The sequence below is a fragment of the Ursus arctos genome, unplaced genomic scaffold (genome assembly GCF_023065955.2).
Source record: "Ursus arctos isolate Adak ecotype North America unplaced genomic scaffold, UrsArc2.0 scaffold_3, whole genome shotgun sequence".
In the NCBI taxonomy this organism is placed as follows: Eukaryota; Metazoa; Chordata; class Mammalia; order Carnivora; family Ursidae; genus Ursus; species Ursus arctos.
The window spans coordinates 94,840,926-94,866,812 of NW_026622985.1; the positions used below are offsets into that span (position 1 = coordinate 94,840,926).

General features: G+C 44.7%; 1 protein-coding gene across 1 annotated transcript in view; it reads left to right on the plus strand.

Annotated features, from left to right (window-relative positions):
- The window catches only part of CNTNAP2 (contactin associated protein 2), a 1,356,273-nt gene that overhangs the window by 1,183,873 nt on the left and 146,513 nt on the right, over positions 1-25,887 (plus strand). The window contains exons 20-21 of the mRNA XM_026479097.4: positions 14,954-15,190; positions 23,481-23,614. Coding sequence (XP_026334882.2) covers positions 14,954-15,190; positions 23,481-23,614 — 371 coding nt within the window. The remainder of the gene's footprint in view (positions 1-14,953; positions 15,191-23,480; positions 23,615-25,887) is intronic.

Consider the following 25,887-nt stretch of genomic DNA (forward strand, 5'->3'; position numbering starts at 1 on the left):
AAGACTGTAGCAACCCAGGCTGTGGCGTGCCACTCAGAGCCACCATCCCTGGGGGTGGCAGATGACAGCCTCTGTGGGGTTTTTTGGTTTGGGTTTGGGGTTTTTTTTTGACACCTGGAGTTAGGGATGGGCAGCATATTGCAATTTGCCTTGGAGGTGATAGGTTTGGCAATGGAAAATCACCCAAGAAGTAAAAAAAAAAAAAAAACCTGTGAGAGTATCTCATAAAGGTTTTAAATCATCAGGTATCTGATGTAGATTATCTATTGCCTTAGGTGCTTTAAAGTGACTCCTTCTCTCGGCACTTCAGGATTCTTCCTGATGGCTGAGGTAGACAATGTCTGCCACAGGCCCTTCAAAATCTCCCACGTAGAATACCTGCATCCCTACTCTTCAGCTGTGAGGAACGGGACCACAAATGCCCTCCCCAAGTGGCGTCACACCATCGTAGCTGGTTGAGGACATTCTGTTCTTACTTCTGGATGCTCCCTGGGCCCACCTCTATAGGAACGTGCGGTGCTTATCTCTTCAGATATGTCCTTGTGAAGCAACAGAATTTTCCTGAGAGCATTCTGACCCTGACCTTGCCTTAGAAGACGTCTAACGCCTCACAGAGTATTTGTGTTCAAGGTACTAGTTAGAAAATGTGCCCTTCAGTTCACTGCTGCTTAGCGCTCAGCAGAAGCTCAATTGAGAGAAGACACATTTAGGACAGGCTGACAGCCATGCAGTCCACACACTGCTCTGGAGAAGCATGGCTCCCCGTGGGAAAATAATGATATCTGAGCCTCATCTAGAACTTGGTGTGATATGGATGCTGGGAGGACACAAGGAGGCCATTGAGGATGGAGTGGAGTGAGCAGCAATGGGAAGGATAGAAGGAAATGAGAGGGAGCTTGAGGGAGTTGGAAATGGGGAGAAGATGCCCAGATTACGTAGGGTATGGTCGGTCATAACAAGGACTTGGCTTTTGCTCCGAGGGAGGTGACATGATATGACACACATTATAATGTCACTCTGGCTGAATTATCTCCTCTTTCCATTGCATCACTTAGAATAAACCCAAAACTCAAAACGGGGAACAATTTCCAAGCTATGCCTCAAATGTCTGATGGAAAGAAACAGCTAGGATCCTAAATGCCGGGATCTCCCCTGTGTCATCTCCCTGGATTCTGGAAAGAGATGTGTAGAAGGCATGTATCAGACAAGTTCTTTCAAGTCCTCCTTCACTTGGGCACGTCCAAAAGTCATTCCCAGAAATTCTAATTGAATGGCTTGGTGCAGAACATAAGCAGCTGTGTGGCTGGACTTCCAGGACGATCCTAATGTGCGTGTGGAAACCACATCTGCCGCGGCTGGCGAGAACAGCTGACAGTGGGCAAGGGCTTTTATTGTTTCCCTTCTTGCCCTCTCTAGCCGTGCGGTCCAGGATGGTGGCCACTAGCTACATGTGGCTATTATGCCCTTGAACTGGGACCAGTTCAAAATGAGATGTGCCATCAGCATAAACCGCTCAGCAGCTTTTGAAGACTTAGGGTGAAAAAAATAGGTGTAAAATGTCTCAATAATTTCTACATAGATTACACGTTGAAAGAATAATATTTTGGATATTCTAAATTAAATACAATATGTTATGAAAAGTAGCTCAGCATTTTTTTTTTTACTTTTTAATATGGCTACAAGAGAATTTGAAACTACAAGTGTGGCTCCCACTATATTTCTGTTGGACAGTGCTGACCTAGAGCATTTCAGAGTCCTCTTGCGTTGGAACCACAGCCCTCTGCCTCCCAGACCTTCAAAACACACCTACCATGGTACCACCCTCCAGAGTAAGTTTTTTTTTAAAGATTGTATTTACTCATTTGAGAGAGATGGAGAGACAGAGCACAAGCAGGGGGAGAGGCAGAGGGAGAAGCAGACTCCCCGCTGAGCTGGGAGCCCAATGTGGAGCTCGATCCCAGGACCCCGAGATCATGACCCTGAGCCGAAGGCAGACTCTTAACCATCTGAGCCCCCCAGGCCCCCCAGTAATTTTTTTTAAGAAAAATCCTTAACTGCTTGGTTAGATCTTTCTTCCAGGTAAAGTCTGAGTAGAAAGCATTGAAAAACAGCACAACATAGTAGTTAATAGTAAGAATTTGCTAGATGTGTGACCGTAGGCAAGTTACTTACCCTCTCTGAGTTTCCATTCCTTCTCTGTAAAGTCTCAATAACGTGTTCCTTGAGACGTTGTAACGCTAAATAGCATAGCTCCTAACTCTCCGTGAGTGGTGCACCCTGTTCTAACTGGCGCTGAGCTCTAGAGAAAGTGGGGAGCGCCCTGGATCCAGGTGATGCGATTCTCTGTGAGCAGTGATACCCCATTTCCACAATGACAGAGGTGCAGAAACCCATCGTCTTCCTAACCGCTCCGGAGCTGCCTTCGGCTTGTCCCTCTGTTCTCACAATGTCCGAATGATAGTCAGACATCAGAATAAAAACAAGTACAAAGTGAACGTCGTTCGGAAAGAGTATTTTTGATGATCAGACTGTGGTTGCCGTGTGCTTTCGCTAAATATCGCGACTAAAGAGGAAGGCATACAGTTCTTCACCCAGACAGCAACAAAGAGACGGCCCAGTCTTAAAACGCCTAGTACTTCCGCTGCACTGTCATGCGTGTGAGGGTTTGCTTCATCTCGCTGTTTATGTCTTTCTGCCTGATGATCCCATAACCATGATCTCTTCATGCTCATCAGCCTCGAAAGTTTAATTTTTACGCCATTTCTTCCAATGCCAAGTGCAACACTCTGGTTTTTAACCTTGTGACTGAATTCATTCAAACAGTTTGTCTTCAAAGATTGTCCTTTTTTCATTGACATGGAAAGACTCACATGGTTGGTTTCTCTAATTTTCAGGAGGCAACCGGTTAAGGGAAGCTGGTTTCGCAGGCAGCTAAGGCAGGCTTCCTTCTCCTCCCGCGGGCCGGCTCCAATTAGAATGAGATCAGGAATGGGCGGGCAGCATGCATTCGAAAACACCGTCCGTGGTCACCGTGATTTCTAAACCCAGAGGCACCATTAGAACAGGGTTATATTTGTAGGCATTCCGTTATACTTGGGACTATCGAAAAATGAGAATTTCATGCCTTCCCCAAACTATGGAACAAAAGAGATGGCAATACAGGGAAACACAACAGTTTAAAAAGTGATATATGTGGCTCTTGAGCTATGTTTCTGGAGGAGAGTGTGACAAGCAGAAAAAGCACATGAGTAAGTTGGGAACAGGGATATTCTCACTTTCTGAGCCACAGTCATCTACACCAGACATAAGACCAAAGACTTAAATACCAGAAACCTGTGTCCTCAAACAATGAACAATTGGCCAGGGTTGCTGGAGGTCGCGTAGAGTCTTCTAGAGAATCCTTGACCTTGAGCAGTCACATAAATTTTCATGCAGTGTGTCCTCCCCTACCTTGACCTCTGTCCTGCCACCTGTGATCGATTTTGCAGCTCCTTGTGTGTCAAAAACAGGTCATGAGCAAACACTCAGGCAAACTGGGTCTCAGCATGTCACTAGGTATCACATGCTTTCTGGAGAACCATTCTTTGGTGCTCTAGAAAGTGTGTGTGTGTGTGTGTGTGTGTGTGTGTGTGTGTGTGTGTACACATACATGTTTTCTGGGTGAAAATGTGTGCACACATATTTACAGGCATATTTGCGGAAAACACACACACATGCACACAGGTATATACATTCCTGTTCTGGGAAACCACTTTGAGGTTGATTTTTTGTGTATGTAAAGAGAGAGAGAGAGAGCTGTAGAACCACATAGAAAGCCTCATGGAAGTATTTTAAATTTATTTCTTATAAGAATAAATTTGTTGCACACAACAATGAATAAATCTCTTCTTTTCCCACAGATGTGCAAAAAAAGGGGGCATGCTCAAAGAATCTACCCGGGGGGGGTCTAATAGTGGGGGAAACCATTAAAGCAAAATTTTAGTTTGTCAGTTTTGTAACTGAAGCTGTCTCCTCACTTGAAAATGTTGTTTCCACTGGAGTAGAAGGAAAAGAGGACCCAGCAAATGCCCCGCAAGGTTCATTTCTCCTGACAGATTGCAAGCATATACGTGAAGATCTCAAGAGGGTCCTCATCATACGTATTGCAGGCATAGAGGCCAGTCATTCAAGGCTGTGTGTAATAATTCAGTGAAGGAGTGTCCCAAATTCATTCTTTTTCTTCTTTTTCCTTCCTCCTCTTCTCTTTTTTACTTCTTTTCTTTTTCTCTTTCTTCCACCAAAAGGCAGACAAAGTATAAAAACTTGTTTTATGACAATCTCATTTTCGGGAACTCTAGATAAGTCATAATCCCAAAGTGGAGTGTAAAATGCCCTGAAAGCTAATTATTTCTTGGTTTCTTTGAGATGAATCTTTGCTTTTTACCCCATGTTTTATGTTCTTTGAAGAAACTATCCTCAAAAAGTGATAGATGGTAATAGAAATATATAACCAGCGTGTCTTCAGCTTTCTCTCAGGGGAGGTGGGGGGAGGGGCTCCTCACTCTGAAAAAAAATATGAAGATGGCCAAACCAGTCCATAATACCATCCATTCATTCATTCATTCATTCAGTGAGTGTGCTTTAAATACCTACTCGGCCGCAGGAAATGTGCTGGACTCTGGACACACAAAATCAGTAAGATACAGTGTTTGCCCTCAAGGAACTCTTGGCCTTCGTTATACGCATGTGTAAACTACCAGTTGTACTTTAAGCCCTTGCAATTACTATAGTTTGAATTTATTTCACAGAAGAATGAATGTTTAAGTTTGGTTCTCACAGCAACAAGTGATAACCAGTGCAAAAAAAAACAAAAAACAAAAACAAAAAAAGCCAGGTGGGTACTTACTGCCAAACCAGTTGTTTGTTGTTTCTTTTTTTTTTTTTTACTCAAAATAGAAATCACTTTAATATAACAAAAATTTATCATGTGATTGGACATTTGTGGGTCCTCTCGTTGTTCTTTTCGATTAACCTCTTAGCTGGTAGAAAAAAGAGAATTTTGTCATTTAGGGAGTCAGTTGTGTCTTTATGTTTGTGAGTAGTAAACAATCAGTGGTTATTTGGTAGCTAATTTCCTTTTAAAATTCCCAAAGAAGAAACTGGCAAACAAACTGGTGTGTGGAATTCTATGAAAACAGCTGGAACTTGCTTAAGTGTGGCTGGGAGAGAGGAGAGAGCATGGGCTCAAGTCCAGAAGTCCAGAATTCCAGAAAATGTGTATTTGTCCCTTTCTGATTAGTAGGATGACCTTGGGCACATTATTCCCCTAAGCCTCCGTTACTTTATCTGTAAAATGGGGATGATAACATCTATGTCAAAAGTGTTGCTGCTGAATAATTTATTAAGTAAGATAATATATGAAAATTGCATATTGTGACTGACACATCGCAGGAACTCAAGAGAAGCTCATTTCCTTATGATGTATAAACATGGATTTGGCTCCAAGTCAAAAGTGCAGTCACTGAATCAACAAACTTTCTGTGAGTGCCTCTCTCTACCAGATCCTGGGGCCACCGCAGTGAACAAAAAGCAGCACTTGTGCTCAAGAGCCCTTACAATCCAGAGTTCTATTTGGCTCGCCAGATCAGCTGAGCAAGCAAGAAAATTTGGGGTGTTAAGTGAAGAGCAAAGAAGAAGCAACTTGCTACTTATCAACCGAGTGAATAGAAACCGCCTAGTGTCTGAAGAAGGCATAAATTTTGTACTTAGATCATTTTACAAATAAATAATTAAGCAAATAATGTGATTCCTAAAAGCAGCAGCTCCAGAGCAGACTATGAAGTTAGCAGAGCAGAGGTGAGATGAGACAGAGGTTACTGGGGGGCAACTTTCTCCACTAATGCTAGTCAAGCAATTGACCAGTCTGTCTAAGTATGTTCCAGCTTACTAAGCCAATAAAAAGAAGAAAAAGCAGTCAAAATTAAGACCATCTGTTAAGTTGCAAATCACATAATTTTTTTGGATATATCATTCTAAGTGCATCTTATAACACTTTGATTAGTAAACTTGTTGTAATTGATGACAATGGCTAAGTTGACGGAATGCCATTGCTCTCAAGAAGCCCACTTTACAAAGGGGGTGAAACCGAGAAATGTCAACAGAAAAGTCAGCATGGACCAAAAAAATTCAAATTCAGTTCAGCTCAATGCAATGAATATTAATTGTGTTTCTGCTAAAGGCCAGGGCCTGGCTAAGGTTACTCTTACCCTCAAAAGCCTACATTTTAGTGAACTGCCAGATGCATGAACAAGGCATTCGGCTTCCAACCTCCTCATCCCTCCATGTGCTTTCCCCCTCTCTCCTCTTCCCTTTCCAGTATGAGAGAGGTGGGTCCACGATGCTGGCTGCTTCCTTTAAAAAAAACTTTCTACTTGGAAATATATTTATATGCATCCATATACATATAGCCTCACAGTGGTTTTCCAAAGCTATTTGTGTATGTATACAAATATTTGTGTCTGTGTATATATTTTTCCAGAAATGGGACAATAATGGGAGAATAGGGTTATGTGAATGTTGAGTTCCTCACTCCAGTTTACTTTTAAACAGTTCAGGAATTAGTGTATAGTATACACTATATATACTTCCTATTTGTATGAAGAAGCCTACACAGAGAGAGAAACGTGGTGAAGTGTTAAAAGTCAGGGGATCTGGATATGGGGGTTATGGTTCTCTGTACTAATCCTGCAACTTTCCTGTAAATCGGAAATGATTTCAAAGTATATTGTTCTCCTAAAATTTTTAAAAAGAAGCAACTCAAGACCCTGGTAGCCTCCATCCTGCCTTCTTTTCCAGCAGCAGGTCGTGGCCACACGTCACCCAGCATTTCACCCCAAGTCATCCCCAACGACCTAGAGCAGAAGTGCTCTGCCCCCACTGCTCATCGCAGGCATCAGAGAAAATGGTGAAATATGCCAACAGGCTGGCCTTTCCCCAGACCAGTTAAATCAGATTTTCTGAGAGTTTGCCTTAGATATTTTTTTAAAAAGCACAGCTGGGGTTGCAAAGCTCTGACGTCATTTGCGGAACACTGCCCAAGTTCTCGCTGCCGTGCCTAAGTTCACACTTTCCCACCTGCGAGCGCCCTTGGCCGCCTGGCGCCTCTTGCAAATACATACTCACTGTCACCTTCTGCGCGAAGAAGCCCCGACTTCCCCACAGAAGGAGTCAGTCTTTCCCTCCTCTTGCTACTTCTTTCTCCTCTGTTTCTCTGGCTCTCGCACTGGCTGGATTCTAATGATGCATGTACCTCCCACCAGCTGTGAACTTCTCTAGGGAAGAGTCCTCCTCGTGTTTGCTCTTGTTATCAGCACGCGCCGGGCATAGAGTGAGGCTCCAAGAAGTGTTTACTAAATTAAAAGCAAGCAGGTTACACGTGTCGGAGTGAAGTTAGAGTGAAGAGCGTGAGGGCACTTGAGAAGAAGCAGTTCTCTGTGCGGGGGCACTGAGGGAAGGAGGTGACGCCGACACCTGCCGGGAGCGTGAATAGGGACGAGAATGGAAGGGCCGGAGAGCCGGATGGAAAGGAAGTAGAAAGGCCTTGAGTAACCCAGTGTGGCCAGACCGCAGGCGGAGGCCGCGGGGCCTGGGAGATGCAGCTGCGGAGGGCCCCTGGAGGCAGCATGTAGCACGGGGCCCAAGCACACTGAGCATCTCGGTGCAGCATTTCTGGGTGAATTACCTTTTCTTATTTTTCCTTGAACTTTTGAGGGTGAAGTCATGAAATCTGATTAAGACTACTAACCCTGCCCCCAGAAAAATGCTTACATGCTTTTGCCTGAAGTTTCAGAAGATTTATGGGTTCTCTGAAATGTATCTAGTGACCACCCAGCCCACCACACACACACACACACATACACACACACACACACACTCAGTGATATTCCAAATGTTAAGAAAAAGGATGAAATTGAGGTTTAACGCTCTCCTCTTGTACTAATCCGTTCAGCCAGAATGATCGTTTAAAACTGCAAATCAGGGGGTGCCTGGGTGGCTCCGTCGGTCAAGTCATGATCCCAGGGTCCTGGAATCGAGCCCCTCGTCTGGCTCCCTGCTCTGCGGGGAATCTGCTTCTCCCTCTCACACTCCCCTGCTTGTGCTCTCTCTCGTTATCTCTCTCTCCCTCTCTCTCTCAAATAAGTAAGTAAAATTAAAAAAAAAAAAAAACCTGCAAATCAGATTATATTATCTCTGCTTAAAATCCTCCAGAGTTACCCTTTACTTGCTACAGAAAAAAAATCTTTAAGATGCTACTGTCTTCCTAGCCTCACTCCCTGCCACTCTCCCTGAATTTTCCCTTCTTACCTCCTTGGCCTACTTTGCATTGCCCCTCAACATTCCCTTCTTCCCCAGGGCCTTTGCACATCACTTTTCTTTGTTTTAGGATGCTAACTCTGTCCCTAGTACTATTTATCTGTTGCTTCTTCAGTGATTAACTGAAATATCATTTACTCCTTGCTAAATCTCTAATAGCTTCCTGGCTTATAGAAGACACTTAATGAATACTTTAAAGAATGTATGAGGGGTGCCTGGGTGGCTCAGTCAGTTAAACATCTGCCTTCAGCTCAGGTCATGATCCCAGGATCCTCCCACTGAGCAGGGAGCCTGCTTCTCCCTCTCCCTCCGCCCCTCCCCACCGCTCATGCTCTCTCTTGCACGCTCCCTCTCTCAAATAAATAAGCAAAGTCTTTAAAAAAAAGAATGAACGAATGAATGAAAATGACTGGTTGCTAGCCAGAGGAAAGATGTATGTTCAAGGGAGGATTTCTTTAAGATGGAATGATTTAAAGGCTACAGCAGTTAAATAACCTGCTGGACCAGGGCCATAGAGCTGGTTGGTGGCAAAGCCAAGACTAAACCCACACCTTTGGCTTCCTGCCCTCCACTTAGACACATTAATCCCTAACCGCACTTGTCAGATGGAGCTTACTGCAATGGAGTCCTCACCTCACTTGCTCTTTCTAGAGCCTTCTAACTTTTGACGACCATGTTTTCCAGGAATGCTCATTCACACAGTTTCAGGAGCATGACCCTGGAAATTCTGGATGCAAACTATCTTCCCACTTAAGTCTCGAGCAGAGTTGTTCAGTGCTGTTGGCTCTTAAACTCCATGCAAGGAGTCCCCCTGGCTCCTACGTGGTCAAGTCCTAGATCATGTAGCTTATTGATGTGTTTAAAGTAATATAGTCTACACTTACATCTCGTGGGCAGCACACGCCGTTCAGGCTCAAACTTCTGAGATTTTTCTTCGGTATTTTCTCACCCTTGTGCAGATTCAGACACTTGAAGCTTATTAAATAGAAACTGACCTGCAAGTAACCTGGCCTTTAGAGAGAATGGCGGGAAAGTGGTTACAAAAGATATGTATCCACCCGGGGAAACAGAACGAGTAAAGGTGAACATTAACCCATCCCGGCCCAATGTTGTTAGTCCAAAACGATTATAGTCAATGAAAGAAAACATCAGACAAACAGAATAAAAAATTCAGGAGGGAAATTAAAAGCGGCACACTTGGGGAAAAAAAGCAGATTTTGTCAGTGTAAGGCCAGGAGATGAACTGGTTGTATTTCAGGATAGCAGCGCCTTGGGAGTACAAGAGGAAACGAGTTAGAGGAGAGCAGGGCCTTGCAGATTACCCCGGAAGGAACCAGGCCTAATGCAGAATCAGGATATATGGGGGGGGGGGGTTGTCAAGGTCTGGATCAGAGCACCACAGCATTTATTTAACTTTTCAACTAGATGACTCATTAAAAAGCAGTTCATGAGAATGGCCATTCTGGACAAAGGAAGTCAGCCACGAAAAAGCTTTAATGACCCTGAGGTTGGGGCTCAGGTCTGTGTTTCCTTGTAGTACAAACAGTGTCTGCTCCCCAGGACTTTATAGAACTTCTTATAAAGTGCAGAGCTTTCAGGATCCAGGGTCCCAGGACAAGCTAGAAGAGAACTGTGGAAGGCAGGAAGGAGTGAGAAAATATTAAAGTGTTTTTTACATCAGTAATGTCAAGAAGCCTTCTGGTATAGACTGAATGTTTGTGCCCCCCCCCCAGATTCCTATGTGGAAGGCTTAACCCCCAATGGGACAGTATTTAGAGATGGGGCTTTTGGGGGTACTTTGGTTTAGATAAAGTCATGAAGGTGAGCCTCCTGTGATGGGATTAGTGTCTTTATGAGAAGAGGAAGAGACCGGAGATCTAGTTCTCTCTCCCTCTTCTCTCTCTCTCTCCCTTCCTCCCTCCCCCTCTCTCGCTGCTCTCTCTCTCTGCCATGTGAGCGCATAGCAAGAACACATCTGTCTGCAAGCCAGGAGGAGAGCCCACACCAGGAAAAGAAGGAGCTGCACCTCCATCTGAGGCTTAGAGCCTACAGAACAGTGAAAGTAGACTTCTGTTGTTTGAGCCACCCAGTTATGGCCCATGAATGTGGTTTGCTCCAATGACTGGCTCAGTGACTGAGATCACGTGCTGGAGGCAGTTCACACAGGCTGCGAGATCACCTGTGAACCTCTCCTCTCAACTCCCTATTTAGTGATGCGCTGGCAGCCTGAACGGAGCCGTGGTGGGAGCGTTTACACCAGGGGAATAGGCAAACGCTATAAATCAGGGCCTCCCCCGAGCGGAGAACCAGCTACTTACCATCCACCAGCACACCGAGGCGTCAGCGAGCCGAAGCACTTGTGTGAGCAGAGCTGCCTGAAATTGTCACCTTCAGAATCAGCCTTAACTTTCGTTGTTGCTGTTTCTCTTTTAATTACTAATACACGATGACACTCTTCAGGTCTCTTTCATGACCCGTCCGGAATTATTATTCAGCATTTGTGGACTCTCCTGGCAAACTACCCATCACTTAAAGCATTGTTTCAATGAGGAAATATTTCCAAGCTGCAATTTACTGACTTTAAAATAAACTTTTGGACAAGAGCCCATGTTTGGTTTAGAGACTTTCAATTTGGGGTCTTCGTGGGGAAGTAAGAGAATGAAAAGACTCATGTTGATTTTTAAAATATAGGTGGCAAAATATAGCCTAAGTGAAAAGTTTGAAAAGTGAAAATATAGCCTAAGGCAAAAAGAAATGGAATTATTGAGCGTGAGGAGGAAGAGATCAGGGGCAATTTAATAACCGGGGGTGAGCACCAGCTGTTTGCCTTTCCATGGTAAACGTCAGGGATTTGGTCAGACGAGGGGAAGAATATCTTTGTGGTATTATTCCAGGATGGACAGTTTGTGGATTTTATTCCAAACATTTGCAGACTTCTTTTTGTCAATCAGGGTCCATTTCGAGAACCAAGAAATGATTACGATAAGGTTGCTTCCCTGCCTCAAGGTTCCTGGCATTCTCATGATCCTGAATCTACTGTGGCTCGGAATTTGTGGGAACATAATGTAATTCCACAAATCTCTTCTGTAGTACATCTTAGAATGAGACTCCAAGTTTATCATTTTTTCTATCCAATCAGTGGATATCCTAAAACTTAAGCTATCTCATCTTAGTATAAAACCATACATTAAACATTCTAAATCAGTAATTTTTGATCATCCAATGAGGGAAAAGATGTTATTTGGGGCGTGTGAAATTAGTGTTATTTTAGTCATTCCTTCAGGAGGGATGGGAGTATTCCTTCCTAAATGATATTACACACCCTGATTTGGCATTTCCTTAAAACCGTCTGAAACAGTGAAATGACGGCTATAAATTTGCCACTTCGCAACTGAAATGGTTCACAGCACTCCCAGGCCCTGGTTTAACAGTTGGTTTATGATGTGGTTTCCGAATAACACTTTTAAGCATGGTATTTTCCTTCTTCCAAAACTGACATGAATCCATAAAGCTTTTTAACGACGACTCTAAAATACACCAAAAGTATTCTCTGTGGCATATTTTTCAGTTTGTTTATCTAAAATCCTTCACTTTCTGAATTTCTCTTCATGATCTGCCTTGGAAAGATGGTCGCCACTTGAGCTGAAAAATGCGTCATATCTCAGCCCGACGGGCCCACTCGGCTACCTGCTCAGCCAGCTGCGCTGTCCTGCCTCGGCTTTGGCTCCCAGCATCTCAGACTCCTGTGTGCACAAGCATCGTGGGGAGTCTGCTATGCGCACTGCTTCTCAAGACCCCCTGAGGCAGGCCCTGTGAGCTGAATTCTGGAGCGAGGCCTGGGGACCAGCATTTTAACAGATACACATTACTGGGAACTTGGGTCGGCCCATACTCTGGAAGTGCTGTGACTGGGCAGAGTCTGGCTCAGGGAAGCCCAGGATCTTGCTGGTGACACATGGCATCTGTAACTCGGTGCCTTGGGCCTCCAGGCTTTACCTGCTTCCTTGGCCTCTGCTACCCAGAAACCCTCCCTAGGCCCTGGTTCTTCAAGCCTTGATCTTGAGTTTCACGTGCCACACACGTTTATCTCTTCCTATACCTTGTCCCTTTCTGTCTGCCTCTGGCTTGTTCAAACTCTGGCCTTGATCTCGAGCCTTCCTCCCCGCTCCCTCCGGGTCCATCTCTTCTTCCCTGCATGGCCCACATGTTCTCAGATAATGACCCCTCATCCTCCGGTAGAACCTCTCTGTGGCATGTCTTCTGCAGGTGACCGGCCCTGCCTGCTCTCCTCAAGGCCCCCCACCTGGCCCCTACCATCCATCACAGCAGCTCAGAGAATGTCACAGAACGTCCATCTGTCCCACGAGGCCCTGAGCTACTGAGGGCAGGGATCACCTCTTTTTTGTTCATTGTTTCCCCGACACCCAACCTAAAATGTAGTGGGGCAGTAATGCGTCTTGTACAAACAACTGATGTTGTAAAGAGAGTGTATGACTGTCACCCGAGGCATATGCCTCTGATTGTGCTGTCTCTGCTCCAAGGGTTGACGCATGCTTTTCCCTCAACTAGAAAGCTGGTCTTCCCTTCCACCTTTACAGAGCTACTGCCCCAGGCTCTTTGGTCCCAGGTTCCATACTTTCCCCCCCCCCCGGACATCTTCCTCGGCCCCTGGAGCCAGGCCTGGTGCCCCTCGTGTTCCAGGGCCCCTGTATTAGCTTGGTCCTGCACCCACCGCACTGCTTCTGATGATGCCTGGGCGTCTAAATCCCCTAGACCGATGGCTTCTTGGGAGCAGGGATGGTAACCTCAGCGCCCAGTGGAGTGCCTACATCCTGATGGCACTCGATAGATGTTTGCTGAAAGCATGGGAAAGCCAACTCGGGATCCTCCAGGCTGTGTGATGGGGGTTCTTATCACATAACCTGCTGAGTAAACCTCCATAACACTCACCAGAAGGATTTCAAACTGTTGACATGTGTCCTCCCATGCCCACTGCTGGACAGAAAGGTCTCAAGGGTGGCGGCGACCGTATTTTATACATCTGACATCCCAGTGAGTCATTCAGTGACTAGTGTGGGTTAAGTATTGTTTAATCCTGGGTTTCTCATCAGAGGTACTTTTGGCATCTTGAACAAGACAGTTCCTAATTATGTAAGACAGTCTCACACATTGCAGGCTAGTTAACAGGTTAACAGGTCAGTTAGCAGGTTAACACAACCCGGATCCACCCACAGGTGTCTGACTCCAGACCCTGATTCACTACGCTGTGCCAACTCTGTTCGAGACTTATTTAACGAGAACAAACTTCCAAATTTCCAAGTGTAAAAATCCTTTTGGAATTTGTCCTCGCCGATTAATGACAACATAAAGCTGTGTTTCACAAAATATATTCTGCATAGTGTTAATTTAGTGGATTGCGAATGTTGTGCGCATAACACATTCCACAGGCAATGAAGTTTTTTTTGTTTTTTTTTTTTAAGATTTTTATTTATTTATTCGACAGAGATAGAGACAGCCAGCGAGAGAGGGAACACAAGCAGGGGGAGTGGGAGAGGAAGAAGCAGGCTCCTAGTGGAGGAGCCTGATGTGGGGCTCGATCCCATAACGCCGGAATCACGCCCTGAGCCGAAGGCAGACGCTTAACCGCTGTGCCACCCAGGCGCCCCCACAGGCAATGAAGTTTGAGCAGTCCTTCCAGAAGGGCACCTGCAGAGGGCAAGGGGAACAGTAACTGGGAAGACCAAACAAAGCTTGATAGGGAATCTCCGCCTTTCGTGCTGCGGTAGGAGGTGATTTTGGAACACTGGGGAGCAAATGATGGGAGAGTCATCAGAGGAGCTGGTCTGCCAGGAAGTGATTAGGAACCAATTAGCAATGATTAGGCCATCGACAAAGACCAATGAAGAGTTAGTGACTGTTCTTCTAATTTCATAATAATAATAGTACTATTTCCTTGGTGCTGATCATTTCACATTATCTTTTATTGTCTCCCTTTCACCTATAAAATACTGAGGCCTAAAGCAGTTGGTTAAGTAACTTCCCATAAAGCCACACAGTAATTAATTAATGGTCATATTTGAACCCAGTTCTCTCAAACTTCACATCTTATGATTTTAAGCACTGTCCCCAAAGCCCAGGGACCTCCTCAGGGCCTTGTCGAGGTCTGTGCTGTGAGAACATTCGAAACAACTCCAGTCTCAAAGAGGAAGCCCGTGAGCTCCTTAAATTGGTGTTTGCGTTAAACCATTGCCTTTATTTTCAGGGTACCTCTTCAACCTAAATTAGTTCTTTGGCCTAAGTCCTGTCCATAAAACTTCTTTCTGGTATGATTTAAGTTTCTCAGTTTTAGTTAATATATTTTTAATTTTCAGATCTCTGTGCTCTATGACATGCTTTTTTTTTTTTTTTTTTGATAGATGATCCATGTTGATGAAATAAGCCAATCTCTATAGAAAGTAGCCCCATCTGATGCCCTCCTGGAGGCAGGGCCTGCCTTCCGTGAACAACAGAATTAACGGTCTACCCGAGTTTAAAGCGTTGGCCGTATCGCATCCGGTTTCCCCTCATTTTTCAATTTCCTCCACCCTTTTCGTTTCAACAGATGTTGGCGCATTTTTTGAAGAGGGGATGTGGCTACGGTACAACTTCCAGGCACCGGGGGTCAGTGGCAAAGAATCGGGCAGCAGGTCAGACAGCTCCCCTGATCAGCAGAGCACCCCTCCCGACCTGGCCCACGAGGGGATCCGTTTCAGCTTCAGCACCTCCAAGGCGCCCTGCATTCTCCTCTACGTCAGCTCCTTCACGACAGACTTCTTGGCAGTTCTCATCAAACCCGCCGGTAAGGACAAGGATGCCTGGCCTCTGCTATTTTTGTTGGGTGAACAGAATGTTCTAGAAAGTCTGGAGTGCTCTGGTCTTGTCCTTTATTCTCCCTCGGATGTTGAACGAGTCATCCAGCGTCTTTGAACCTCATTTCCCTCTATGAGAGCCAAGAAAGCAACTTGTCAGTTGAGTGCCTTCTAGCCATGGGTCATAGTAGTAATGTTGCTCAGGCATGTCAGGTTCTTTATGGGAAGCGTATTACATGAATGTGAGATTATTTCATATGTATAATGATGATTTTTTGTTCCTGTCAAATGAATACATGCACTGCTGTACTAAACAGAGATGAGCTCTGAAGTAGTAAAATTAATTTAATATGAATCAATGAGGTATCCCGATTTATGATAACATATCAGTAGGTTCCTACAGAACACATGTAGCTTTGAATAGAAATAGAAAACCAGAGATGTTTTCATTCCTAAACTCTCTCAGAATTTTACATTCATAAAATATATCCCTGGTATAAGGCTTGCTTAGAGCAAGAGCATGTATTTACCCTTGTCATGTCGGGGACCGCCTTGATCTCCAAGTACGTATGGAGCTGAGAGGTCGGAGTGGGACTAAAAGCAGCATCTTGTGAGAATAGAAAAGCACACTCATGACCTTTGAGAGAAGTCTGATCAGTTCTGACACACAGGAATGTGCCCAACACTGAGGGGGCCATTCCTCTGAGACACTTAAAAGTTCTAAGAAGATCGCATTTTCACAAAGAAGAATATTGTAGGTTGATCAGGGAACAAATCTCTCTCATTCGTTTCCCAGAGAGATGACATGGGCTGAGAATGTGGAGATGGCCTCTCTCATTGCCCATGCCTCCTAGCTCTGCACTGAGTATTCCAGAACCACTGAGAGCTTCTCAAAGATCGAGATCTCTTCCATGGGAGCAAAATTTATTATTATGAACCCAGGTCAGCTTGAGTTTTAAAACATAGTAAATTCTTAAGCTTCTCTGGTCAATTCACTGCTGTTTAAAAAGAAGTTGTGGTCCATATATACAATGGAATATTACTCAGCAATCAGAAAGAATGAGTTCTCAACATTTGCTACAACATGGACGGCACTGGAGGAGATAATGCTTAGTGAAATAAGTCAAGCAGAGAAAGACAACTATCATATGATTTCTCTCATCTATGGAACATAAGAACTAGAATGATCAGTAGGGGAAGAAAGGGATAAAGAAAGGGGGGGTAATCAGAAGGGGGAATGAAACATGAGAGACTATGGACTATGAGAAACAAACTGAGGGCTACAGAGGGGAGGGGGGTGGGGGAATGGGATAGACCGGTGATGGGTAGTAAGGAGGGCACATATTGCATGGTGCACTGGGTGTTATACACAACTAATGAATCATCGAGCCTTACATCGAAAACCGGGGATGTACTGTATGGTGACTAACATAATATAATAAAAAATCATTATTTAAAAAATAAATAAATAAATAAATAAAGCCAGCAACTAGAAAAAAAAATAAATAAATAAAAATAAATTAAAAAAAAAAAAAAAGATTGGGAGTGGGGGGGATATTTCCTAAGATCTTCCCGTTCAGAAATTATTCCTAAAGAAATAAGCCCAAAATCAGACAAAAACACAGCATGAGAATGTTCCTTAGTGTTATTTATAAAAATAAGCATTAAGAAGGACCTACAGGGACACCTGGGTGGCTCAGTCGTTAAGCATCTGCCTTCAGCTCAGGTCATGATCCCAGGGTCCTGGGATCGAGCCCCGCATCAGGCTCCCTGCTCCGTGGTAAGCCTGCTTCTCCCTCTGCCACTCCCCCTGCTTGTGTTCCCTCTCTCACTGCCTCTCTCTCTCTGTCAAATAAATAAATAAAATCTTTTAAAAAAAACAAAAAAAAAGAAGAAGGACCTACAAGTTCAACTGTAGTAAAATGGTTAGTAAAAGAGGGAGTCACCATTTTAAGGAATATTATGTGTCCATTAAGAATAATATTTACAGGGAGCAATGGAGAAAAAAGCATGGAGGAAAAAATTTTATTTACGTAATACAATGTTAAACCAAAAAAAAAAACAAAAAAGAAGAAAAGAAAGGAAAAAGGCAAGACAGAGCCTTCACTATACAATATCGGCTTAGATCTGTGAAAAATACGGATGGAAAACAAAAAGCAATAATATGAGCCCAGAGTGCCTCTTGTCAGTCGATTTGCTTCTCCTGAGTAATACTCTTTTATAAATGTCAGATGAGCAAGCGTCACTGGTGTAATCAGAAAACAGAATAAGTAAAATCACTGCGGAGGCAGAAGAAAAAAGGACAGAACCTCTGCTTTCCAGAAGTTCACGAGCTGAGTTTACTTCTCCTGGGTCAGGTTAAGTCAATTTTTTATCCATTGATGTTCTCCACCCACAAGCCCCAGCCTCTCAGTGCCCGGGGGTGGTTCTCACAGATGTCAGGACGTCATGAACATGCCCCAGAAGACGCTGTCTTGTCTACTCGCTAAATCACTGCCACATTAAAATTTAGTCCCCAACTAAATTTTATCCGTATACTCGGTAACTATATCGGTAACTCGCATTCCCATACCCTATCCCTGTCCCCATGAGCACTCACGCTGGTGTGTGTGGGCGTTCATCGTGGGCAAGGGTTCTGAGTAATCGGTTCATATTGGTGCTACCATTTAACGATGCCCGAAGGTGTGCTAAGTGGCACACGCATTAATTCGTACAAGCCGCACAACTGCGAGGTAGATATCATTCTTTATCCCCTGTCAGCAGAGATAAAACTGGAGTATGGAGAGGCTCAGTGCCTTGCACACTCAGCTGGCAAAGGCAAAACCAGGATTTCTAGGCTCAGGTGTCTGACTCCAGGCCCCGAGAGCTCTGCCACTCTCTCCATATGGCAGAAATCTCTAGCACACTCCCAGTTGCACTTGGAAAGCTTGACCAGTCAGTTGCTTTCCAACGTTGAAAGGCCATCTTCAAACTGTTGATGAAAATGTGTTTTTTTCACACTTCAAAGACTGAATTTTTTATAAACTGATATTTAAAGTTAGAAAAACGTGAAGAATTCATTCAGGAAAAAAAATCAATAAGGACTATGCCAAAATATCAGGAACAAATTAAGAACTAGAAAGTCTTAACTAAATGCCCTGGCATCCCTCATTCTTAACATATTGAAAGCCTGTCACCATCACGGTTCCCCCAAGACCGGCCCCTCCTCCAGACCCTCGGCTTCTGCCAACGCTGCCCCCTCCAGACACCTGAATTCGCGAGTGTGCTGTCATTCACAAATGCGCCATCCTTCCCCTGTGGGGGGCCACCCAGGCAAACAAGTCCTGCAGGGTCGAGTCACACCATGTCCCCCGGGGTATCTCTTTCTTTTCTTCCCCACTGCTAGTCTTCTAATTCGGTGCTTCCCAACTTCGTTCCTGCCACGGCACACATAGGTTATTACATGTGAAATGGCACTTGAGTAAATGGACGAGGCCATGTGTGTTTGAGAGGCCACTCACCCAGGGACTCCAGCAGCCTGGCCTGCCGAGGGTCTACCGAGGTCTGAGGGGTGCCCAGCTCCTGGCACCTGTTATCCCTTCATGGAATAGCAGTGCGCCTCAGACCCATCTCTCTCCCTGCTCCCGGTCCCTCCCGCCTCGCTCTTACCCACCACAGCCTTCATGCGCAGTGTCCCTCATCGTGCCCCAGCAGGGCTCTCCTCCTCCCAGTAAGTGCAGGAGAAATCCCAGATCCCACAGCCTGCCTATGGAAACCACCAGGCTCTGGGGTGAGGACTCCCAAGGTGAGAGCTGCGAGTGTAGGACCAGAACGTCTGGGTTTGAATCTGCTTCTGCCTTGTGCGGGCTGTGTGACCGTGACATTGGGCAATGAGCCCCTCGGTGCCCAGGGCCCTCTTCTGTAGAACAGCGCCTCCCTCATGAGTGCGTCATGAAAATCGAATGAGTCAGTAAGTGCAAAGCACGACCCTATCCCTGTGCAGTCTGTAGTCTAGGGATGTGTAGACAGACACTACGTAAGTGTTAGCCGTTACTGCTATCCACGGCCCACGGATCTGATCTACATCCTGCCACGTATTCAGTGCCACACAACCCTACTCTTGCTTATTATTCCCCAAGCTCACGTGACACCTTGCCCCTACCCCCCACAGTGCCCCCTTACCTGGAGGAGCTCCATCTTCCTCTGGGTGCTAACACCTTCCTTTCATTCTGGAGCCAGATCGAGTCTCACCTCCTTTCAATGACTTCTCCTTACTCTAGACTCCTATCCCGCTTACTTTCAATGTCATTTGTTTGGCATTCAGTGTACTGTTATCTGTCCTTGTTATAAATATGCCCTGTCTTCCCGGCGAGATGAGAAGCCCTACATCTCCTGCCTACAGTAGGTGCTCCGAAAGTGTTTGCTGATGATAATGATGATGGCCAGGAGAGAATAAATCTGTTAAGCACGTTATTTGCTGCACCCAATGAAAGAGCAGCCCCTTATAACCGCTTTAATTCGCTTGGGAGATGAACATAATATGCAGGAAGTGAAGTATTTTTCCATTTTAATAATATTTTATATTAATGGAAAATATTAATATTCTCCAACCATCATTTAGTGGTTCTCTTGTACTATTATTTGAAAGGAATAAATATATCATTTAAATTTTATTATTCAAGAAAATTGCCATTACTGTTTATGGATACCCACTACATATAAATCTAACGTTCCAACTCGTCTGTTTTCTCAAAGCAAATCATTGCAGTTGCCATTAAGTGAGGCAGTTACAGAAATTTTAAATCATATTTACGAAGAAAGAAAGCCAGAAAAGAGAAAAAATAATGAAAACAGCTTAATACCAATTTTAATGAGCTGGGGAACATAATGGGACCAATGACAAAGATAGTAGAGAGGAAAACGTCTGGGTTTTTGCATAATTACCATTTCCTCTGACCTCTAGCCCTCAAAGGCAGGACCTGGTCTTTCTTGTCTTCCCAGGGCCAGACGCCTGGGGCGGGGGGGGGGGGGGGGTGGGGGGGTGGGGGGGGGGGGGGGGGTGCGGTATGTGGTTCTTAGAGGTGCACTGTGCACTGATAGCCAGCCAGCCAGCCCACATTCAGGCGTTGAAAAGTTGGATCCAACAGTGCTTTCCAAGAGCACTGAATAAATGTGTTCCAAAGAAATGAGTAAACAAATGATGAATGAATACAGCTGTATCTTCAAGATAACCGGCTGTGATTATACGCGGTCCAAGCACGAGAAGGAGGGAATAAAAACTCAAGACAGTCAACTTGTTCTTCTGCACATAGCCAGACAACTGTCTAATCACGTCCTGTTCAGTCCCAAACAATAGATTGTTTTTAATGCTATTTGGGTAAAGGGAAAAATAGAGTAAAACACTGAAGGGTGGGGAAAGAAGCAGCTCAGAAAAAGAGAGCAGCGTATTCAAAGGTCCTGGGATAGAAAGGAGAATTGTATTTTCTAGGGATAACAGAAGTCCAAGGTAGCTTGAATGTAAAAAGTGAGAGTAAATGGTATCATTTGAAAATAACATAACAGGCAGAAGTCAGATCAGACAAGACATCATACACTATATTAAGTATGTATGTCTTCATCCTATGAGCAACTGGAAGGCTTTGAAGAGTTTTTAGTGAACCAGTGAAATCATCAATTATGCATTTTGAAGAAATCTCTTTGCAAGAATAAAAGCACAGAAGCAGGGAGACAATCATTCACTCGTTCAACAGACATATTTATTCAGCACCTACTAAGTATCGGGCATTATTCTAGGAATTGGGAATAAAATACAGAGAATATAAACAAAAATTACTACTCTCATAGAAAAAAAAATAAGGCAGAAAAGGGAGGACCTGGCCAAGGGAAAGGAGTGGGTATATTCTTCTTTTAATGGGGGAAGTCACAGAAATAATCACTGAGAGGACATTTGAGCAAAGACCTAAAGCAGCTGAGGGGTCAGCCATTCAGAACACTGGGGACTGAGTATCCTAGACAGAAGAGCCAGCCAGTGCAAAGGTCCTGAGGCAGGAACATTCTGGCTTCTGAGGAAACAGCAAGGAGGCTAAGGTGGACTGGTGAGGAGTCAGCAAGGAGGAGAATAAGAGATTATATCAGAGATAATAGGGCATATAGGGCCTGGTGAGCCATTAAGCAGACTTTGATTTCTGCTTTGGTTGAGATAGGAAGCCCCATGGAGGGTTCTGAGCAGAGGATTACTCTCACTGCCCTCTGAGAAGGGACTGGGTATGTGTGCAGAGGCTGGGTTAGGGTAGGGGAGCTGGGGGAATGGTAGAAGCAAGGAGGTTTGTTAGTATGGAGGTGAGTCCAATAATCAAGGCAAATGACAGTGGTGGCTTGGTCCAGGGGGTAGAAGTGTAGGTGATGAAAGGAAGTAAGTGTCAGGGTGTATTTTAAAGATAGAGCCAAGGAGAGCTGCTGACAGATGTGTGTGATATAGGAGGAAGAGGGGAGGCAGGGCTTTTGGCAGGAATAGCCTGAAGGTTGGAGTAGCCATTAACTGAAATGTGGACAATAGAGATGGAATACTTTTGGAGGGGAAAGGTCAAGAGTTTGGTTTTGCATATGCTGTGTTTGAAGTGCCAGTAAGACCTCTCCTTTGATGGGATTGGTAGTGAGGAAGAGCAGAGAAGGAGGGGACTCAGAAATGAGGCCAAGAGGGGTCATTGTTAAGGAGAAATGGATTCGGATCAGGTGGTCCAGGCAGAAGACGACGCAGGTGAGGCTCAGGTGGTGGCCGTCAGGTCCCTGACACCGCATGGTCAGCACAAAGGCACCAAGACAGGCCAGCTCTGCGTGGAGCTGCATCCACCAGGAAGAGGGCTCCCCTGGGGTCCACTCCCCGTGCCAGGGGTTGCCTGTGCTTTGATGGAGATGGAGGAGAGTATGTGAATTCAGACACCCCTAGGAGGTGAGAATCAGCCGTGCTTGGTCGAAATGCTATAAGTAAACAAATCAAGGACAAAATACTCAGGAAAAACTCAGAAACGGGGAAGGTTTGTCAGATTTGTTCAGAAAGCGAAATTAGGAAATAACAGTTAATTCTTGATTAATGTAATGTATGCTGCTTTCAATTCCAGGGACACGGTAGAATTTAAACTACCCCGTGTAATGCTAAGTAAGGGAGAGCAGCGTTTAGAAACTGTTGCATTTATTTGTGTCTATGGATATGTATGGACGTGATCAATTTCTGGGAAAAGACGCTGCCGAATATTTAGAGTAGTTATCTCTCGATGGTGAGATTTCTGATGACTTTCTTTTCTTTCTTTCTTTTTTATCTTTCTGTTTACTTTCTAAGTTTTAAATATTGTATTTTATTTCATAACTTAAAAATCAGGATATCCATTTTGTTCCTCAAGAAAGAGGCAACAAAGACCCTGTGAGATGATTTACAGTTGGTCAAACTCTTGCTAGGCTGCTCGCTCCGTCATTAAGCTATGGGATGTCGAAGGCTATTAACATGAAGATTCCAATTTGAGTTAAAAATGAGATAAAAAATTGATGTCTTTAAAAATCATAAATAAGAAATACAAGTTATGTTTGCTGTGCAGATTAATTAACAGCAAGATCTAGAATATTATATCAGTCTTTTTGACTATTGTCTGTCATTACTGGGGAGAAGCAAGATAGAGAGAAAAACAGAATAATTTGTTGAGGCCAAGTGAGCTGGAGCTGAGGGGCAGTGAGGACTCAGGGGCCCAGGAAGCCCATCTTCCCTTTGATTTGCATTCGGATTGACGCAATCTCTATCCTAGAATAAAATTCTTTCCTTTGTTTTCTTGGTCTCCGTGAAGCCACCCCAAATCCCATGTATTTATCTTTTGTAAATTATGTTTATTTTTAATATTGTATGCTCATGATTCTTTTATATGCCGAATGTCACACTTTGCGGATGGCGTGAGACCATCGCTGCATCCTGCATTTATTTTTCATTTCACACGGTATTTCATCAGTCTGCAGGCGTCTCCACAGTCCTATATTGTGTATGTTCTCATCCTCCTTCCCAGGCGCAGTCCCAGTTTGGATCATGTAGACCATTTGCTGCTTCAGCTTGGAGGTGATGGTCACTGATGGCTCACTGTCGGTAGACTGTAAACTCGTGTAGGCCAGGGCTCTGAACCCTTCTGGCTCAGCGTGCCATTGAACTAGAGAGTCAGAATTCTGAACAGCCATGGTATCGGTGGACAGCAAAGGGGGCAAGCCTGAGCATCAAATGAAACCTAGAGCAAAGAAATGACAGTTTCTTTTCTTTTCCTTATATAGGAAACTTACAGATTCGGTACAACCTGGGCGGCACCAGGGAGCCCTATAACATTGATGTAGATCACAGGAACATGGCCAATGGACAGCCCCACGTTGTTAACATCACCCGGCACGAGAGGACCGTAATTCTCAAGGTATACGAAATGTGCGCACCTCGGTTATACGTGATACAGTGTTATAATCTCTATCCTCTGCTCTCCTTGGACGCTGGTTTTGTTTTGGGGGGTTGGGACGGGCAGAAGAGATGCTTATTACACTTTCTCCTACAAAGTCCCAACCAGGGAAATAGAAGGATGTATGGACACTAAAGGAAAGACAATGATGGACTTAATGGTGAAGACGTTTTTTAGAGAGAAGGTAGAATAAATGTTTACTATGTATATTCTTTGTAGCCTGGCTGCTTTTAGGCTCACACATCTCTCAGTCTCCTGTTTTTATCTATCACACCATCATTTTTCTCCATGCTCTCAGATGTCTGAAGCTTATCGTGTTTCCCAGCAAAGGTTATTTCGGTTTATCTGACCCACTTCTTTCGCTGCTCCAACACAATATGAATAACTATAGGTTGGTTGGTTGTTTTTTTTCCTCTATGGATGCTTCCCCTGAAAAATCCTCAAAACACAGACCTCCCCCCGAATCTCAGACTCTGGTTGTAGGCTTTCAGCACACAAAGGGACGATTTTATTATGACAGTCAAATTTTATTTCAGGTTCATTGATTGTCCCTACCCCCACCACTGATTTTCACAATGAAGAAAGCAGCCTGGGAGGCACCATGAATAAAACATAGCATGAGGAAGTCTCCCTGGGAACTAAGCCAAAAGATCAAGGATGGGAACTGTCAGTGCATTCTCTAGAAGGAGTCCAAAATAGATACCTGTCAGGAAAAAGAACAGCAGGGGGATACTGTTTTGTCAGCAGAGTGCAGTGTCATTTGGCCGGGGTTCAGCAGCCACTCAGACCTCATTCGGATGCGGCCGGTTGCTGTGGGAAGTTCAGGCTGCAGAGAAAAGGCACGAGTCCTGTCTGGTTTTGAGCAGCGGTGGATGTCAAATTCATAACTTGATACGGAGTTTACGCTTGGCCTTTAGCAGTAAATGCTGGAGGGTATTTTAGGGACAGGTCTTTCCTAGGAAACTGACAACATGCGGTTACAGTTTCTCGTGCAGTCAATCAAATATGTGTAAATAAGGTTACCTCGCGGTGGTGGGCAGAGTCCCTGGGCCTAGCGCAGTGCCTGGCTCATCTTAGAAGCTGCAGATTATTCACTGAGCAAAACCAAGCCCATCTTGAACCATAACTCCAGGTTTATTCAGAAAAGCCAGCAAGGCCAGGAGTGGTACAGTTTATGTCATTACAGGATTAGGATGGTTTTATACCATTTTTTCAATATTATGTGTATTGGGTTTTAATTAGAAACATTCTCTTGTTTTAACCCATGCCATCTGTCACCTCTTTTAAAGTGACGTCTCTTGCCATTGCAGCATTACAGAATAATGTTAAAAGTCAAAAAGGGCTCAACAGTCAGCTTTGGGAGCAGGGTAGTGCAGGAGGCCTACCTGAGCTGTGGAACCTTGCAGAACTAACTCTCCCTGTCTCCAGGAAAATGCTCTGTGTGTTAGAACTGAGCCTTGTGGGTGGGGAACCCTGGCCACAGAGGAGGGCCGGGTCGGTGAGAGGAGAGAGCAGAGCTGATAGAGCCATTTCTAGGTATGTTTCCCAAAATGATGTCTGGAGTAAAGATAGGTAAGGCAGGCCCTGCCTTCTGGCACATTCTGCCAACTGGGGATTCTTCAGAACTAACCAGCAACCCCCCCCCCTTTTTTTTTTAAGATTTTATTTATTTATTTGAGAGAGAAAGAGAAAGAGTACACAGGCAGGGGGCAGAGTCAGAGGGAGAGGGAAAAGCAGACTTCCCGCTGAGCAGGGAGCCTGTCACAGGGCTCGATCCCCAGGACGCCCAGGATCATGACCTGAGCCAAAGGCAGATGCTTAACCAACTGAGCCACCCAGGTGCCCCCTAACCAGCAACCCTTTAAGAACAAAGATCAGCTTAATCAAAGCTGCTACCTGCCACCGAATTAGAGATTGCCCTGAAGACAGGGAGAGGGAGAGGGATTAGGAGAGGGATAGGCTATTTTAGGAACTTGGGGCTTTTGAGGCACAGAAAGCCAGAGAAGTCTAGAAAGCACAGAACGCAGAAAGTCCAGGAGACTGAGGAGGGTTTGGGGAAAGTCTGGTTCTACTGCTCAGAGTTCTTTTGGTTGCAAATGACAGAAAACCAATTCAGAATTCATTTGTAGGGAAAATTCCTAGTGTAGGTAATAGAATTTAAGAAAGGGCAAACTAAAATTTTGGAAGAAAATCCAGGGGACCTGGAGGATTACAACAAAGGCTAGAGGCTGTTG